This window comes from Triturus cristatus, chromosome 3_1, assembly GCF_964204655.1.
Source record: "Triturus cristatus chromosome 3_1, aTriCri1.1, whole genome shotgun sequence".
NCBI lineage: Eukaryota > Metazoa > Chordata > Amphibia > Caudata > Salamandridae > Triturus > Triturus cristatus.
Window position 1 is genome coordinate 318,235,263 of NC_140583.1, and position 20,611 is coordinate 318,255,873.

At 42.6% G+C, this 20,611-nt stretch overlaps 1 protein-coding gene across 3 annotated transcripts in view; it reads left to right on the forward strand.

The window, feature by feature from the left end:
* The window catches only part of LOC146860186 (dual oxidase 1-like), a 1,129,619-nt gene that overhangs the window by 680,796 nt on the left and 428,212 nt on the right, over positions 1–20,611 (forward strand). For all 3 annotated transcript variants that reach the window (XM_085644023.1, XM_085644022.1, XM_085644024.1), the window contains one exon: positions 6,859–7,031. In XM_085644023.1, the coding sequence (XP_085500149.1) occupies positions 6,859–7,031 (173 nt within the window). The remainder of the gene's footprint in view (positions 1–6,858; positions 7,032–20,611) is intronic.

Genomic DNA, 20,611 nt, shown 5'->3' on the forward strand with positions numbered 1-20,611 from the left:
AACTAACCAGAGACACTATATAGTCGAAATTGTTTATTTTTTTCACTAACGTGCTCTAAAATGCAGAACACAAGCCAATACTAGCAGCAAAATGCATGAACTCAATATAGGGAGCATTGGTAAAATTCCATATTTATGAACGGGGACATCATTTTATAAAGATAGTGGAAAAACGGCCTAATGTGGCTTGCCACCCTCCCCGTGCTAGAAGCTAGTTGATTATAATTATAGAAGACCTCTGGGCTTTGTCAGGGGGACCCCATACCTCTAGGTTTAGATGCAAAGATTTACATCTCTGGACAAACACAGCTCTTCTCCTTTGAAAGGTTTTCTTCGTGTGTGTTAACATGACTACAATACAATATTAAAAGCACCAGATTTTCAGTAGTGCACCTGTGGCAGTATTATGTCTAACTTGCGTGGGACTGACCAACTGCAGATTAATAGAGCACATTGTTTTTTGACCTTGAACATGCTGTCCAGACAGAGCCTCAGAGTACAGCAAGAGAAGTGAAAGGTAGACAGTTCTCATGTGAGCGAGCACAAGCAGAGGAGTTGTGCAAAACCAATGCATGTAGAAACGTGTGCAAAAAGCGGCAACATGGCAACCTAGCTAATCCTAACTTATGCTAATTTAGCAATGTACGCAGTGAGTCCATAACCTCACTACAAAATATATGTCAAAATAAATATTTTGAATGCGCTTTTTGAGGGTACATGCATAAACTGGTGGCTGGTTTCACATCTGCCATTTGAAGCAAAGTTGGCTGAAACATGCAAGAGTGGCACAGAAGTGTCTATATGCTATACCCCTAAAAATCCATATCTCAATGGCACAGCCAGACATTGGGTGGATTGGGGATGGTGTTACCTTCAAATCATGTGACAATGTGCCTCAAAGACAAGGTTCAAAACAACATTTCAAAATACAGTCAATAAGTAAAGGACTGACTCAAAAAGTGAGTACTAGAGCAGAATTAAAAAAAAATCATGAAGCTTTATTACAAAAATGTAAACGTATAGTAAACTGCAGATTCACCAATAGCATGTTTAAATACATAGCATAATTTCCAGCTTTCAGTAACAGGAACAATGCAGAATAGTAGGCAAAATCTGAAATAGACTGAGCACCTGATTTATATGTTGGCAGGAGGGTAACTCTGTGCAATGGCGATGTAGTTTCCTCCCCAACAACATAGTAGTCTGCCAGACAGATGTAACTTCAGGCGAACCATAACTATGGCAATGTTGGAATGGGTGAGGACTCCCATGGCATGGCGAGCACAACATGTTGTATTTCCAAAAGTAATTCCAGTTTTGGTAGTTTCTTTTTGAAAATAATAACAAAAAACTGTTTAGCACAGAGCTACATCCCCCTGACAAAGCTCTGTACCAACCAGAAAAATGCATTAATAGGAATTGCTGTCACAGCAGTTCCTGGCAATGCTTTATATATGACAGCTAGCTTCGGTGTCATTCATAAATCTGGAGGGCGGTCCCTGCACCAGGACGACGGAGTAATTTACTTCACCGTCCTAGAGGAATAACGTGCTGTGTGCCCAAATAAAAATCAGGCCACAAGTCTCAAATGTGTAGCAAAATCAAGAAGAAGATGGCCAACATCGCTGGTAGAAGGCAGAGTGTCTCTAGCTCACCCCCAAATTCAGGAGTTTATACCCATTTTCTCTATAAGAAAGCATTAAACCTACAAAGGCCGCATGGTGTGAGAAAAAAGTGGATTTTCCACATAAAACCCTATCACCTTAACAGTAACCCACTACATGAATATTTATACAAACCTTCTGGCCTAATATCATCTGGAGGTGTTAGAAAGCAAACACAAGGAGATGATGGACGGAGCGCTGAAACGTTTCAGACACTCACCCCCAGTCACAGATCTGGGTTGAATCCATCATCATTCTTTAACCCACTTCACCACCTCAGTTCAGACCCAGCTATATGCAAATCAGTCTTGACCCTGTGGCTCATGTGGATCTGGAGGTGTTAGAACAAACTAGTTGAGTAAACAGTGAACCATTGAGAATGAATGCTGTACTTAAATCAAGTTGCAGGTCCTAGGAGATTTTGTTAATGTTTCCTCGAGCAGTCCTTCTTCAAGAGCAATGTCATTCAGAAATAAAAAAAATCCACGCCTTGCTGTACGTATTGTCAGGCAGAAACATAAACTGAGAATAAACATGATACTGCATCTATTTTGGACAATTTGGCATTGAGGTCTAAAGAGGCCTCGTTAATCTAAGCCAGAAAAACACACTTTAATATGTTGTTGCAAATTTGTTTCAATTGTATTAGTTCCATGTCAGTATGTACATATGCATTCAAGTGTAGTGTAATTGCTCTGCGCACTATTAATAATGCACATTTCAATTTAAGTGTACGAAAGCTTTAACAGAAGAAAGACAAAGCAGCAAACTAGCAGCCCCAGCAGAAGCTGTGGAAGTTATCTTTCAATCCACATAAGCCATGTAAGTAGGTATTATATTAGATCAACAGTCAATCTTCAAATGCTCTGTCTACACCAGCAACAGAAACAACTGTAATACTCTTTCACGTGGAACAAAAATGGCATGGCGGAATTTGCACAAAGCAGAGAAACTATAGCAAGATCCAAAAATAATTTTTTGTCCTTCCTGTCACAAGGCAGATAAGGCGTGACGCATTTTTAATTTAGTAGAAGCTGTTTGCAACGCAAGATAAGGAACAAGGGTGGCACCTCAGAATAACCCTTTTCTGGAACCTGAAAACGAATGCATCCCTGCCTAGGTTTCAAGACAAAACCTAAGGGATCTGTTGAATACGCGTTGGTATCATACAATGTTCGCTTGTCGACTAGTGATTCTGTTGGAGAGTTGGCAGTAGAAAAGAGAAATCCATATAGTAAATGCGTTGTGCATCGCTATAAAACTAGTTTCGAAGAGTGATTTCAGGAAATGCACGTCCCATTCTTATATAATGTATTCCTCCCAAAATACAATGTCCATGGGTCATTTATTCATAACTAATGAGTGAGCAAATGTGCCCGCATTAATGGACACAGTGTTGGAATGCGCCTCCAAGACTTAATAATAATCCCTCATCTAGGTTTCAACATTAATAATGGAACACTACTTGGAACGTCCAAGAACAGGGAAACCTGGAGCTGTCTCAGCAATGAGTAGGATATTATGGTGGTTCACAGGTGAAGGAGTGAGATTTGGATTCTGCTCTTGGAAGTGGAAGGAGAAATAATGAAATTAATGGCCTTATTATGACTAAGGCCACGGTGGCAGTGCAGTCAATGCCACACTGGCGGTCTGACCGCCTCATTACATCTTGGACAGTCGGACCACATTGGCACCACAGAAAACACCAGGGATCATAGATCCCTGGTGGTGATGAGGTGGTCTTGAGGCCGTAATATGCTTGGTGGGGCAAGCATATCACGAGTTTCCTCTCCACCACGGCTTTCAGGGCTGTGAGCCCACCATGAAAAGTGTGGCAGAGAGGAAATAAAGAGGGTCCTACAAATGCCTCTGTGCCAGGGACTGCATGCAGTCAGAATCTGGTGGGCAGTTTGAATATGGGTTTGGTGGTGCGGGAGTGGAGTGCTACCGAATCGCCAAAGTCATAATAAGGCTCTAAGTAAGATATAAAGTGGATAGGAAATGTAAGCATAGTTTAAAGTGGTTAAGATAAAATTATCTGAGAGAAGGAAAGAAGATGGATGCAGCAGAAGAGACAGACATAGAAAAAAAGGCTAATGTAAAGCTTCGGAGAAAATATAAAGAATAATGGAAATAAGGAAGATCAAGACAAAACTGTTACATAAAGCAAAACTAGACAGGCAGCAGCCTAATTGCAGAGGACAGTAAGCAGCCAGCTGTTTCATCAGTGACCCACCCTGATCATAATGAACCGGTGTCTTCCTTCCTTTTTCCATTACAGCTAAAGGTCTCCTCTCTGTTCCCTCCATTCATGCCAACAAATGGATGCCATTTTCGCAGTTGGTGCACCAATGACCCACAAAAACATTTTGGATCCTTCAGATTTAAAGTCGGGGATCAAACCTTTGAATTAAAGGAAAGAAAACGTTTAGTCTTCTGGAAGGTTTGACCCCTTTTTCGAAAACACTAAGCATCATGTAACTTCTGCATCTCCCTTGCTCTTTCCTTTAAATGTCTTCTCTGCTCCAGACTGCAAAATAATTCTGTTTCTCACTTCACCCGGTAATTCTTATGTCTAGTGGCAAGGGTAGAGTGAACCAGCCAAAGTGAAGTGAGAGCAAAGTACCTCGGTAACCATTTATGACTGGTCTCCCTTCTGATTTTAGCTGATATCAAGATCTGAGTCACACAGAGGAGTGGATATATGGTGGATAGGAAAATCTGTGGTTGATCCCTGTCGTGTGTCTTTTCTGTGCCCCAAAATACATAGTAGGGCCACCATCAAATGATGCGAGTATGGGCAATCAGGAAGGGAGGAACACAGGGGGAAACATGAAGGACCCTTGTGGGGCTCCCTGGTTTTGAAAACGTGCTCAAGGAAATTAAGGTATTCAAATAAGATTCTAGAAGAAGAGCGAGAAACCGTAAGGGGGGCGTACACTAACATTAGCATTGGGATTTGCACACACCTGATGTTCAGCAGCATGCAATTAATTATTTAACATGAACCAAAAACTAATTATTCTAGTGAAGCAAGAAATGCCATTTTAGAGTAACTGGTGTGACTATCAGGAGTGCACAAGGGTTGTGTAAAGGTTAACAATCGAAGAATAAAACGAAAGAAAGACGACACAGGAGCATATTTATCCCTTTAAGAGTATTGTTAGAAATGGGGGTCTCTAGTTGGCAATGGTTTGCACTGTTGTCCAAGTAGAGATCCTTCTTCCTAGAGAGGGTAAGGGGGATACACTTCTAAAATAACCCCTGCTCACTCCCTTGGTAGCTTGGCATGAACAGAAAGGATTATCTCTGAAGCAGTGTGTAAAGCATTTGTGCACACATACAGTAATACAGTGAAAACACTACAAATGGACACCACACAAGTTTAGAAAAATAAGTAATCTTTATCTAAATCAAACAAGACCAAAACAACAAAAATCCACAATACAGCAATACACATATGACTTTTAAAAGGTAGAAGCAGTTCTGTCCATAGCAAACTATAGATGCGTCACTTTCAACACAAAGTACCTTGGATGCGTCACGCTTCTCGTTGTTGCATTACATTTCCAGCTTCCAACAGCAGGAACAACCTCCAGAGGCCCAGAACAGCAGCAGGCCCCTCTTGGCAGGTCAGAACTCCCAGCAAGGAAGTTCAGGGGAGCTGTGGGTGAAGTCTTTGAATCCCTGAGACTTCAAAACAGGAGGCAAGCTCTAGTACAATCCCTTGAAGATCTTCCTCAGCTCTTCTCCTTGGCAAAGGTACCTCTTGAATTCTAGAATTAATCTAAAGTTCTGGGGTCTGGGCCCCAATATTTATACAGTATTTCTCTTTGTTCTCTTGTGGCAGGGATGCTCAGTGCTTAGACAAAACCAGTTCGGTCCTACCTGGTCCAGCTGCCCGGCAGGAGGTGGAGAAGACATTGTGTAAGGCAGACCAGGCCCAATCAGGTGCAAGGAAATCTCCTTCCCCTACTCTAAATGCAGCCCAGGTCTTTTTAGCCAAGCTCTGAGTCATTCAGGAAAGGCAGGACCCACATCAATCCCCCACAGTGGCTGTCTGAGAAAATGCACATCCCCAGCCCCTGTCACTCCAAAGCCAGACAGTAAATACACAAACCTAGCAGAGGCACACTGGATGGCTAAGCAAGAAAATACCCACTTTCTAAAAGTGGTGTTTCCAAACTCAGAATATAAAAATCATACTTACTAAAAGATGCATCTTTATATCCTGAGTTCAGGCATACTAAACTCCATCTTTCTACCTTGACCCAATGAGAAGTCATATTTATAAGATGTTATAAGTAAACTCCCATTCTATCCTATGGGACAGATGGCCTTTTTAATAGTTATAAAACGAAATACACTGTATTTCACTATCAGGACATGTCACACACCTCAGTACATATCCTACCTTTCACATACACTGCACTCTGTCCATGGAGCTACCTTGGCCGTGCCTTATAGGCGTCTCACATGTAAGAAAAGGGAAGCTTAGGGCTTGACAAGTGGGTGCGCTTGCCAGGTCGACAAGGCAGTAGAGACTGAGCGCAGACACTGCATTGTCAGGTCTGAGACCTTTTTCGGAAGGCCGCTTGTGTTGGTGGCACAATCAGTACTGCAGGCCCACTAGCAGCATTTGACTTATAGGCCCTGGACACACACTGTGCAATGTACTAGGGACTTAGTGGTAAGTCAAATACACCAATCATGGAAGCATCAATACATAAATACAATTTGCAGGGAGAGCATATGCACTTTAGCACTGATCAGCAGTGGTAAAGTACCCAGAGTCATAAAACCAACCAAACCAGGGTCAGAAACAGGAGGCCAAAAAGCAAAACGTCTGGGGATAAAGCCGCTGAAAAAGCCAGGTCTAACAGGTATAGTCCGACATTTAATACTTTTAAAAGACAACCTGCCTTGCTTGACTAATGTGGCCGTATGTCTTGTTATAAATCTAGAGCACACCATTTTGAGTACACAAGGTAACAAAGCAAAAAGTTAATATATGCATGCTTACATTCCGGCTATGAAATAATATATTCCAGATTACCCTGAAGGGAATGTGTGGGAATCTACACATATTGGATGCTCACAAACATCTACATTTCTAAATGTTCTTAGCATTTTGTATGACCTCCCCCTTAATTTGTATTTTTTTTAAAAACATTTATATTATTGTACTTCACAGACTACTGGTATGGACCTTTCCAGTACTCCCGAACAGATTACATGGCTAGCCGCATCCAGCGAGGACGAGACCTTGGGCTTTGCTGCTATAACAAGGCCAGGGAGTTCTTTGGACTGGCAGTATCCAGTGACTGGAAGGAAATAAATCCAAAGCTGTACCAGGAGAATGCACAGGTCAGAAATATCCTGTGCCCAAATAGAAGGAAATTGGAATGGGCCCCATCCTGCACCCATAGATGTCTTCAGTGATGTAATTGTAGATGTCATCAGTCATGTCATGTATGATCTCATTATCAGCCTAAGTGGGGCCCTCTGCAATTTACTGCACTGTGGAATTTAGTGCTTTTTAGGTTCTGCATTATACCCATAGAATCAAAAACATTGTTTTTAATTGATTGCCTGAGGTTTTTATGAACAAATCGTAATTCTTAAGTCTTAAATCTTAAATTTAGGTAATCATAACTTAACAGTAACAAAGATTTCTCATTCAAAATATAGTGTCTCTCTCTATATATATGTGTGTGTATATAAGTGTATATATATATATATATATATATATATATATATATATATATATATATATATATATATATATATATATATATATATATATATATATATATATATATACTAACATGATCATATATATACTTTTTGTATGTTTTTGGACGTTCTGACCTTTTTGATATATATACATCTATATATATATATATATATCTATACATATATATGTGGAGGAGTGCGTGTCCGAATGCATGGGCATTTCTGTTGGGGATATATATATATTTACATAAATATATATATTATCTACTGGCGGTCGCCAGTAGGTAGTTATAGTTAGGACCCTGTTTCCATAGGAAAACCGCAACATTCTATTTGGAATAACTTTGGCGCCGGTCGACGAATCCTCGCGAAATTTTCAAAACTAATGGGGCGCTACGCTCCGCTCCTACCCTGAAAGTCTCGGGGGGATTCGTCAAGCGGGGGCTGAGATAAAAGGGGGGTCCCAAAACACGTTTTTCCCATGCATTTTTCCATAGGACCTTTAGACACAGCTACAGCCCGAACGGCTGAACAGAGTTCCTTGAAATTTGGCAGAGAGGTAGTCTACAGGTCAAGGAAGTGCCTTTTGTAGGTTTGTTGTAAATCTGTTCAGTAGATTCTGAGAAAATAGCCTTTAAATCAATATATATATCTGAGCCAGCTTACGGTGCGCTTACGGTGCGCTTACCGTACGCGCACGCCGCCGTGCGCGAGCGCGATTCTGATTGGCTGTTAGATCTTAGTAAACATTCGAATCGGTCGAAACCAGGAAGCGGCGGCCGCCATTTTCTCTCTCGCAGTCTGAGAGGGGGTTAAAAAACAAAGGCCAAAAACATGTAAAGGGGCTGTTTAGACAGCTCCTAAGCACCTAGCCATGTTGAGGGAGTCCTCAAAGATCCCCCAAGGCCAAAAACGGAATTTTAATTTTTTCGATAATTTCGCCGATTACGCTTTTTAGGATTGCGGTCGCGTGAGTTATAGTTGCCTGCACTAACTATAACGGGGGAATTTCATTGGTTTTTTATCAGTAAAATTTCCAGCTAACTATAACATGTGTGAAACCTATGGTTTTTTCACTGAATATATATTTACATATATATGTATATTACCTACTGGCAGTCGCCAGTAGGTAGTTATAGTTAGGACCAAAATTCCATAGGAAGAGATTTTTTTATTTTGCTTCTAACTTTGGTATCGTTTGATGAGTCTTCATGAATTTTTCGAAACTAATTCTTTGTTCATATCAGCTCCTATGTGAGAAGTTTGGGGGGTCATTTGTCAAGGGGGGGCCGAGAAAAAAGGGGCATCCCAAAACGTGTTTTCTCCATGTTAATTTCCATAGGAAACTTTAGACAAGGCTCCAGTTCGAACGGGTGAACGGAATTACCCCAAATTTGGCAGGTAGAAGGGTCTTGGTCTAGAAAGCACGCTTTTGTTTATTTGGTGTAAATCCGTTCAGTAGTTTTTGAGAGATATCGAAATTTACAGATATCGATATTTGGGAATTCTGCCATCTGATTGGCTGAGGCATTACGAGCACGAGCTTGCTGCTTATTGGTTGTGAACACTGCAAGTGGTTGCAACTAGGAAGAATTGGCTGCCATTTTGTGATTTCGTCGAAGCAAGTAAGGGGAAAAAAGGACAAAAAAAGTGGGAAAGAGGTGGGTAGGAGCACTGTAACCTCTGTGGGGTGTTTAGGGTGTGCTATAGACGGAGTGTGAAGTAAAGTATTCACCCCTAGCGGTGTGAAAGTGCTGGGCTACGGAAATTAAGTGAGGTATTGCCTAGAGTCTGATGCTGCTAAGGTGAGCTGGTGCGGGAGTTGGGGATTAAAGCGTGAACCCAAATTGTGGGTCTTATGCTGTGAAGTCATGCGCCGTGGCCGCTGCACTACACCTGTGGAAGTAGTGTCAGCATGTGTTTATACCTACTAGGATGAACTACTGACCCGTACTGGTCTGAAAGTCCTGGGGTACGGAAAATATGTGAGGCATTGTGTATAGTCTCAATGTGCTAGGCTGAGCTGCTGCCGGACTTGGGGATGAAAGCGTGAGTCCAAACAGTGTGTCATATGCTGTGAAGTCATGTGCTCTGGCCGCTGTGCCACATCTGTCCAAGTAGTGTCAATATGTAGTTATACCTACTCGGAGGAACATTGTAACTTGTGTATGGTGCTTAGGGGGTGTTATTCAGGGAGTGCAAAGGTAAATTCACGCGTATCAAATCAATTTGGTATTTGTAAAGTGCAAACTACTCACTCCTATGGGTCTGATGGCGCTGGGGGTGTAAGCTGAGCTGCTGACGGACTTGGGGTAAAGCAGGTGAACTACTGACCCCTACTGGTCCTGAAAGTGCTGGGTACGGAAATTAAGTAGGGTATTGTCTAGAGTGTCATGCTGCTAAATTGAGCTGCTGCTGGACTCGTGTATGAAAACGTGAGCCTGTGTTTTCTATGCTGTAAAGTCATGTGCTCTGGGCGCTGTGCCACACTTGTCCAACTTGTATGTGGTGCTTAGGTGGTGTTGTACAGGGAGTGCGAAGGTAAATCAATACGGTATTTGTAAAGCACAAACTACTCACCCCTATGGGGGAGTAGAGGTGGTGATCAAAGCAAGAGCTCTGTGCTGCAAAGTCAGATGGTCTGGCTGCTGTGTCACAGCTGTGTGGAGAATAAATTTTGGCGAGGGTCCGGGAGTTGCCGTTACCTGGCCCTAAAATAGCGGGCCTAAGTTGTCAGTTATAGGGTGGCTCTAAAAAGAGCCCTTGTGTTGATTAGTTGGAGCTACAGCTTCAAGTTATTCAGATGCCCGGCTTCAAGTTATTCAGGAAAACTCGATTTCCGCGATCTTTGAAGTGTTCTCCATCACTTGTGTAGATATCAGCCATATCAAAACATATGTTGTTGTAGATGTACCCCATTTTGTGGTCTCTGAGGTATGCAGACACAGCTTTGTTGAGTTTCTTCCTAGATTTTTCAATCTGAGGACAAAATTGTTTTGACCATTTCCACTTCTGTCTTTATATTGGAATATACAAAGACAGTTTGAGGGAAAAGTAACATCAATTGTCCAAAGGTGTCCTTCATAAGCATTTCCAAACCTACTCCAGTCAATGTGCCTAGGTCGTTTCCACCACAGTGCACAATCATGAGGTCAGGGTGTTGGAGATGCAAACAGGTTTTAACCAAATGCAACAATTGGTGCCACTTCAATCCTCTCTGTGTAAACCATTTAATGTCCACATTTTGTAAACCTATGTCTATGTCAATACGTCTCTGTTCTGCATACCTCTTGCACCAGAAAGTATAGCTATGTCTTACGATCCACACTAGCATTTTGAAGTTATGGCTGGAAGATATGGAAAGATGTCTGTAGCTCATGTCGTTCCTTGGTAGAATAAGAGATATGTTTAAAGATGGGGAACTACTTTTTATTGCCATACAAAACGATACATGATTGGGAGACGAAAAGCATTCTTTTTTAAAAGTAGGGTGCACATTCATTTTGTGGAAAAGCATCTTTGTGATTGGTTAAGCAAAAGCAGTTTCAACGTGGAGTACATATCATAGGATCCAAGTTGTCAACTCAACCACACCTGCTACTTGTATTTGGAAGGCACTGTTCGAACTTAAAAGAATTGTGAACTTTTAACCTGCACGTGTCGTTAAATGCTCGAGAAAATGTTGCAAAAAAATATGGTTACGTTTAAAAAGATTGATGAACTTTAAACCTGCACGTGTTGTAGAATGTTCTAGAAAGTGTGTTGATAGAATACGTTTTACTTCTGACTTCTATGTGTTGCTGAATATTTAAAAAAACAGTTTATAAGGAAAATTAAAAAGAAACCATGAGAGAGAAGCTTTGAAACCTAAAAGAATCAAGGAACTATTCTAATTTGTTCTTTACCTGTATTTATGTGTGGAGCAACAAACTTATAGACAGAACAGCACCAGGAAGAGGAAGAATTATGTATAGCACAAGTATAGACAAACAATGCCCAAAATGAAACACACCAACAAGGAGCACAAGTCACACAACTCGCCAACATCACACCAGTGAACGAGCATAGAAGTGAAAATCACGCTGCATTCATAGTGGATGTGTACAAAGGCAGGTCGTTGGTGTTGTGGGATGTCTGCGACCGTGGTCATCATGGATGAGATGCCCAGCACGTGGCACATGGGCGAGATCACTGTCTGCTATGTTGCAAACCGATGCTCCTCCCTCCCACGAGCTCCCACACTTTTGTACGGTGCGCTGTTGTATCTCGTGCACTCGTACGGCACACCATTGTAATGCCTATTTGCGCTTGTGCTGTTGCATTCCAACTACACCATCACAGTGCCGTTTGGAGGTGGTGAATGCCACTTTACAACATTGACTGCTACAGCCCTTGTGGCAGGCCACACCAGAACACAGAGACACTCTTACCGCCCTTCCTGTACACGGATATGTCCGAGACACCCCGTTCCCCTTGCCGGATAGGCACACCCCTGTGCTGACCTGTGTACTCTGGACCAGCACACGCCGGTTGTGCATGCAGGAGGATGCGTGCATAGCTACATGTCCAGGCTCACTGCCAACGCTGAGGTGATCGCACACTGTGATGTTGCAGGGCTGGGGCCTATCATGCTAACACAATGACCAGAGGGACACACTTGCTCAGATGCGGGTGTGGGGGGCGTTGGCGGTCCCGGAGTTGTTCCGGAGAGTCTTGTGTCCCTCATGGGTATCCCTGTATCATGCTCATTTATTTTATGGCACCTGTGGGTGTTCTGGTGTGGCTCTTGGCTGTCTTCTCTTTCATGGTGAAGGTAGTCGTCCTGCTTAAGACCATCAGAAAGCAGGTGTAAAATCCCTGGTGCTAACGTGGCTTATCGCCGGAATTTGTGACTTTTTGCGTGTGCAGGACAATATACGAACTGGGCAGCATATCTCGTCAAGATCTAGCACCTGTCGCCCGATTCCCAATCCATATCAATACAATGAGGTTTCGTAAATGATTTTGTGTGTACACTGTGAGTGCAGCCACTACGTCAGTGCAATTCAATACAGACTTTTAGTATTTAGAATAAATCGCAAAGGTGTACCTCGTGTCTTTTTGCACGGGAACGGCTAGTCTGCATTTCATTATCAGCACTTTAATGGAAGTAAAGTTGAGATAAATCTAACACACTATTCAGAAGTTTGTGGAAACTGCAGACATCACCAGCATTCCCACGATAAATCCTCCAAAATTTAAGACCATGGTGGTCAAATAACAGTAATAAGAACAAGAAAGAGTTACACAGCAGTTAAGAAAACAACCAGAAACGTTATTAATTTTTTTTTCAAACGTTATTTCTTTATTAACATATATCAACGATAAAGTAATAAACAACATTTATAAAAAAAATACAAAATAACAAGGTGGAACACTGCTGTGGGGACCATGGATGTGGACGACAGAGCCTGGAAAATAAAGCACAAAATAAGGACGTGTGTAATGCGCATATCAAAGGAGATAGACATAGAGAAAAAGAGAAGGGAAAAAAAAGCCAGAGAGAAAAAGAGAGGGAAGGTAAGAAAGGGTGTGAGAAAGGGAGAAGGAACAGAGAGAGTTAGAGAGATAGAAGGAAAAGAAGGAAGAGAGAGAGAGAGAAAGAGAGAGAGAGAGGGGGGAGAGAGAGAGAGAGAAGAGAGAGAGAGAGAGAGAGAGAGAGAGAGAGAGAGAGAGAGAGAGAGACACTGCCGCCCCTATGCATCCATGAGCAAATAATTACCTGGTGCCACCGGAGTGTGCAGCAGTGGGCACTCCACGTGCCTGTCAAAACTCATCCCAGATATGTCTCTGAGTCCTGAGTAATGAATGGCAGAGACCACATCAGGTGCTTGGCGGATCTCACACATGTCGCTGAGTCCTGAGTCATCAATGGCGGAGACCACATCAGCTTTTGGGGCCGCTAAGCCTGTGGAAGTTAAGTTTGTGCCACGTGGTGGTAGTCCCCTGATGGCCATATGAGCTTCGGGTGGCTCTAACCCTGTGCATCTGAAGTCCGCACCAAGGGGGTGGTATGCCCCTGAGGGCTATACAGATTAGGGTGCGAGTAACCTTCTGCGCAAGTTTTGAAAGACTATTTATGGTTGAGACACGTGGAGCGTCCGGCATCTAGTCAGCACCGGGAATAAAGGATGTGAGGTTGTCGATCTATTATATTTGCGTGGTCACATGGCCTGTGACGCATGTGCCGGACGGGTGTGGTGTGTGGGTAAAGCTGCCCTCAGGGAGTGGGTGGGAGATGTGGAGAACTAGACCACTGACCTGCACAGGAACAGTGAGTACGCCTGCGACAGGTAGGTATGTGGGGCCATCGTTGGAACGTAATCTGAGTGGCATGGCATGGCAAACAATGGAACAGGGCAGGGATAGCTACAATGGTGCGGATGGCTCGTAGTACTGCGTCTGTGAGTGGAGTGGATGGGCCGCAGCTGTCCCTCTGCGAGCCTGGGTGCAAACTGTTCATAACTCACACTACATAAGTATTTAAAAATAATTTTGTGATTCAGTCCGTCAACTGGCATTTATCCGAGGTATTTGTGAAAACATATTAGGAGTTCTTTCTGTGATAGATACCCCTTTGACGCTGCCTTTCCCCACATCAGCAGGTAATGCACCCTCTTTCCACATTATCATCATACCCCCAACAACCTTCTTGGGCCCAGAAGTGTCCCTGTGCGGTTGGACAAAGAAGAGTCTTAGACATGTATAGATTTACATATAAAAAAAATATTTAAAGAAAAGAACAACAAATAAGACTGAAGGGAGTCTGGTGCTGTGGGCGCTGCCACAACGTTGGGGTGACTGCCATTCAGGATTCAGGACACAGTTACACATGTGGGATCAGTTTGTGTTAAAGAGGGTTGGTGGGACTACGTGTCGCCGGCCTTGCATATCGAAATATGCCTCACAAATCGAAGGGAGTATGTTGTGTGGTTGCTGCCTCGGACTTAGGGTCACTGCCATTCAGAACTCAGGACACAGTTACACATGTGGGATCGGCTTCTGTTAAAGAGGGTTAGTGGCACCAGATGTATTGAGAGTGTATGAGCCTGTGATGATGCTTGGTGTGGACAGGCCGCACTGGGAGCAATGTGTCTTGGCTATAGGACTGCGTCATGAGGAATCACGACTCTATCTGAATTGTGAGGCCTGCTGATCATAGTGTAGGCCAGAGGTAGCGGTGAGCAAGGCTCACAGCCATGTGCATACGTTGGTGGCCTCACCGGCCTGCGTAGTGCAGGCTCAGTGGCACCATTTGTCGCCAGCCTTCAATATGAAAATACTCCTCACTAATCGAAGGGAGTGTGGTGGTGTGGTCGCTGCCATGAAGTTTTGGGTCACTGCATATGGAAATATGTCTAACTGATCAAAGAGAGTTTGCTGCTGTGGTGGCTGCCATGGACTTGGGGTCACTGCCATTCAGAACTCAGGACACAGTTACATATGTGGGATCGGCTTGTGTTGGACAGTGTTAGTTGGCACCAAGTGTCCAAAATTCAAATGCGAGGTCTGTTGCCCGCAGTGTAGACTGCTGAGTGTTCGTTTGTACTTGAAAATGAATTTGGTGATTGTACTAAAGGTATAACTGATATAAAAAATGTTCAAGAAGAAAGGATACTAAAAGGATATTATGTAGATTTGAGGCCTGTAATAGTTACTTGCCTAGTGGACTCTGTAGTTATTGAATGAAGAAATAATTTCCATTGGGAGCCCTAGTGAGTGCAGTGTAGGCGTATGATGAGAAGATGAGATAAGTATACAATACACTGACGAAGTGTTGTATTTTCTGAGTACAATCTTGTTGTTAGAAATGAGCATTTAAAAATGGAATTGGGAGCTGTAATGCCTGCAGTGTAGACTGCTATTCTATTTTATTTTTGATTTGAAGATTAATTTGGTCATTGTAGTAAAGCTATAACTGATATAAAAAAAGTTCTTGAAGCAAGGATACTAAAAGGATTATATGTAGGGTGTAGGACTGTGATACTCACTTGACTACTGGAGTCTGTAGTTGCATATGGAAATACTCCTCACTGATCAAAGGGAGTGTGGTAGTACAGAGTTGGGGTCACTGCCATTCAGGACTCAGGACACAGTTACACATGTGGGATCGGCTTGTGTTGAACAGAGTTATTGGCACCACGTGTCGCCACCGTTGCATATGTTAATATGTCTAACTGATCAAAGAGAGTATGCTGCCGTGGTTGCTGCCACGGACTTGGGGTCACTGCCATTCAGGACACAGTTACACATGTGGGATCGGCTTGTGTTAAAGAGGGTTAGTGCGACTACGTGTCACTGGCCTTGCATATCGAAATATGCCTCAGTGATCGAAGGGAGTGTGGTGCTGTGGTCACTGCCACGGACTTGGGGTGACTGCCATTCAGGACTCAGGACACAGTTACACATATGGGATCGACTTGTGTTGAACAGGGTTAGTGGTAGTAGATCTACATTCCTAGTTTGAATTTTATAATGAGTATGTAGGCAATAAATATAAACATAGTTGGGATTTTCACCAGAAACTACTTTAAACTTTGTTATTTCTTTTTCAAACATCACAACAGTATTATCTTCCATTTGTGGATCAACACCTAGACAAATCCAACTGTTATTTTCTGTACCTAGACTTATCCAGATGGTTCCTGTTAACTTTGAATATAAACTTGCAGATGTCTATCGATCTGAACATTGGTAGGATCCAATTTCTCGATGTGAAAGTATCTTCAAACTGAAGCTGTACATTTTTTTCCTAAGTGTCTTCTCCTGTGAAATTTCTTCCCACATTTCTTTCAATTCTGTCTTCTCAGAGTTGGTAATATATGACGTGACATAGTGAGAAACAGCAATTGAGTTATGTGTATCATATTGTATGTTCATATTTGCATTTCACATCTTCAAAATCTCCATATTGTTAACATTATTTTTCTTCGATGCTTCTGTTCTTTTTAAATTACAAGTATTTTTGGGTGATTTTTGAGTGATTGTATGTCTCATTGCTGACATAAAAGTATTCACTCTTCCTTTGGAAATTACCGGATGTGGAAAGGGAAATCGATAGTTTGTGTAAAATTTATCTTTTGCGTTATCTTTTCGTTGGCAATACTTTTCACATTGATGACTTCGATATGCAAATACGCCACACTAATCGAAGGGAGTCTGGTGCTGTGGTCGCTGGCAAGAAGTTGGGGTCACTGCCATTCAGGACTCAGGACACAGTTCCACATGTGGGATCGGCTTGTGTTGAAGACGGTTAGTGGTACCATTTGTCACCGGTCGCCCACAGTGTAGGGCAGAGGTAGTGGTGAGCTAGGGTCCACAGTCACGTGCATACGTTGGTGACCCAAACAAACCTTGCGTAGTACAGGTTCAGTGGCACCACGAGTCGTCGCTCTTCCGTGTGGAAATACCCCTCGGTGATCGAAGGGAGTCTGGTGCTGTGGTCGCTGCCATTGAGGACTCAGGACCCAGTTACACATGTGGGATCAGCTTGTGTTGAACAGGGTTAGTTGGCACCATGTGTCGCCGGTCTTCCACAGTGTAGGCCGGAGGCAGCGGTCAGCAAAGGCCCAAGGCAGGTGACGTTGACTTGAGCTGCACAGATTGGGAGCATTTCGTCTTCTTAACCCATTATAGTCTCTTATGCAATTTGCGTCGGTACTAATGTTGAATTGTGAACCATATAACTCCAGTGTAGGGTGGAGGCAGTGGTCAGGATGGGTGCACAGCCATGTGGTGTTGAGTTGAGCTGCACAGTTAGTGGCACCTGGAGTACTCAGCGTGTGCGTTCCCTGCAATGAGATGTGGTCCCAGTGGGCTGCACTGGGAGCAATGTGTTTTGTCTAATGAATTCTGCGTTGATAAGGCCACGTGGTGATGACTTATTGTGCAGTGAGTTAGTAGCACCTGAAGCACACAGCGTGTGCGCACCGTGCGATGATGCGTGGTTGGGGCGGGCCGCACTGGGAGCAACGTGTCTTGCAAACTGGACTGCGTCATCTGCAATCGCCACTGCATTTGAATTGTGAGCGCTGCTCTCCGCAGTGTAGATCAAAGGCAGTAGTCGGTACGGACATAAGTCTACAGTGCTGTGCCGCTGGATTCGCAGGGACCCTGTGTCGAGGAGGCCCGCGGTTATGGCGGCTGCTACGTGCCAGGGTGCGGGCTGCCATTCTGACAGACACGTTGGTCTTCCCACAAGTGAACCGCACCTAGGGCCTGGTCTATTTATTCATAGCAGCCCACTCCGCTTCCGCTTCCAGGGGAGACAACACAGCTACATGACTGAGATCTTCCCCACTGCCTGAGGTAACATGGTTGCGTCCACTGTGCAGTACACTACAAGTATCAATAGTATATCTCCACATGGAGAGGTTTGTGCTTTGCATAGTGAGGTCTGTGCAGCACATGAGCATTACACTTGGCATTGTGTGCTTTATAAGTGATGGGTGACTTGCCTCCTTCATATATAGTTGGTTGCTCATCTCCCAACATCCAGCTATTGTGTGGCTGAGGGGCATGGCGTTTTTTGGGAAGGTCCGGTGTTCTGTTTTGTGCTGCCTCGGTGGTAGTAGGGGGGTGGTCCGGGGGGAGGTTCTGGTGGTGGTGGGGCTGGGTGTTGTGGCGTTGTTGGGTGTCAGAGCTGCATGATCAGTAGCTGTATCACATGTTGGTCTTTAGATGTGGCTGTGAGTTGGGTCAAAATAACAGATAGTCGACCTCCTAACACCAGTTAAAGGTTGATGTTGATTTGTTACTGCTAACTCGGCTTATCGCCTGCTTTTTGGATCGCATTGCAGATTTGACTGGTCGTTAAATATATAGGGAAGTGGTGTTTTCATGTTTTTTTTGCACGGGAACGCCTACAGTGCATTTCATTAGTGTTAGATGTGGCTCTTGTATGTGCCAATTTTTTTGGTGTAAGGTATTGATGGAAGAGTGGTGAGATTTGCAGTTTTCACCAAGTTGAGAATGGGATGATAATTAAAAAACACAGAAAAAAAGATAGGTTTAATGAACGTTATAAATAGAAATGAGCATTTAAAAAACCTTTGAAATTCACTGAAAAAACTATATGTTTCAGGCATGTTATAGTTAGAAATTAGTATTTAAAAAACCTTTGAAATTCACCGAAAAAACCATAGGTTTCAGGCACGTTATAGTTAGAAATTAGCATTTAAAAAACCTTAGAAATTCACTGAAAAAAACATAGGTTTTAGGGACGTTATAGTTAGGAATTAGCATTTAAAAAAACCTTAGAAATTCACTGAAAAAAACATAGGTTTCAGGGACGTTATAGTTAGTTGGACATTTGACTCATATAAAACCAGAGAAATTCGCCTGTTATAGTTAGTTGAGCTAACTATAACTCGCGCCCCCGCAATACACTGCTGATGATGTCACATATTACATCACTCATGACATGGTCAGTGACATCACTGATGACATCACTTATGACATCTCAAATGACATCACCGATGACATCACTGATGACATCATCCACGTGAAAATCAGATGCACCTGATCAGACCCTAATATAACACTTGATACACCCAGTCTAAAATGCAGACTATAATTTTCGAAACTGTGAACACACCAATACCAGTTAGTGCATATCCACTCTCTAATTTGTAGGTCTACACCCATCCATTCATTCACCTATACACTCACTCATACATACAGTCATCCATCAATACAGCATTATCATATCCAGTCACATATCTATACAGACACTCACACACTGCCTCTCATTCTTAGAGTTATTCACACACCTAGTCAGTAATGGAAATAATCAATAACACTTTCATTTACTCACCTGTACAGTTATACACATACCACGTCACTTATTTAAATGTATACTAACACATACTTACACTCTAATGCAATAACTAATACAAGAACACACTGATCCATACAGGCACTCTCACAATCGCTCATTCTTACATATAGTCATTTATATAGTCCAACACTCCTATATACTGCCTTTCACATATGGAGTTACCCACATGTACCACTGAGGCATCCATTCACTCACCGAGACACTCATACACACACTCACTCAGCCATACAGACCTTCACAGATACAGACTTGAACACATATACCTAGTGAATTAGCCACTCACACATCTATGCAGAGAGTCACACCCCCCACCCACCCACCCACGCAGACACTCAGGTACTCATACAAGTACTCAGACAAGCAATGCATAGCTCATATAGATCCTCATTTAGTTGCTAACCAAACCATGGAACTGCTTACACACCAACTAACAACCTAAACTGTGTGAATGTCTATATCAGTCGCTAAGACATGCATTAAGCAAGACACAATTAATTAGTCACTTATACAGTTAGTCACACACCTACTTAATCATCCATCCCGAGTCCTATACACTCATTTATTCTTCAATACACTTTGGCATATATATATACTTATAAAACATATTTAAACTTTACAGAAACACACATTCACTGGATGATGTCATCAGTAATGTCATCAGTGATGTCATTTGAGATGTCATCAGTGATGTCATCAGTGATGTCACTGACCAAGGCATGAGTGATGTAATATGTGACGTCATCAGCAGTGCATTGCGGGGGCGCGAGTTATCGTTAGCTCAACTAATTATAACAGGCGAATTTCTCTTTTTTTATATGAGTCAAATGTCCAGCTAACTATAACGTCCCCTCAAACCTATGGTTTTTTCAGTGAATGTATATATAGATATATATATTTTCCAAACCTACCCCAACAGAAAGATGGATTGCACTCACTGAGATGTTTTTGAAAACTTTAATCCTCACATCGATTCTTTTACGGGCAAAATACCACAACCAACGTGTTTGTCTACCTGAGACCTTGTTCAAGGTTTCAGCTTAGCGGATTGTTAGGATCAATTAAATAGACATGTATTTTCTAAAATTTCCTGTTTCTTATTCGCTAAGCATTGTGAAGTTTGTAGTTTATAAAATTTCATACTTACAAATTCAAAACTAAAGTGATAATATTACAAAAAGTGACCCAAAGATTAGGATGCATTATTTTCTATTTGCAATCTCATATGTTCTTAAAATTACTAAGTCAGGACAAATATTTACGTATTATAATCAAATATATACACAAATTTCAAACAATTAATATATGTCCATGACCATTTAAAGAATGAAGAGTC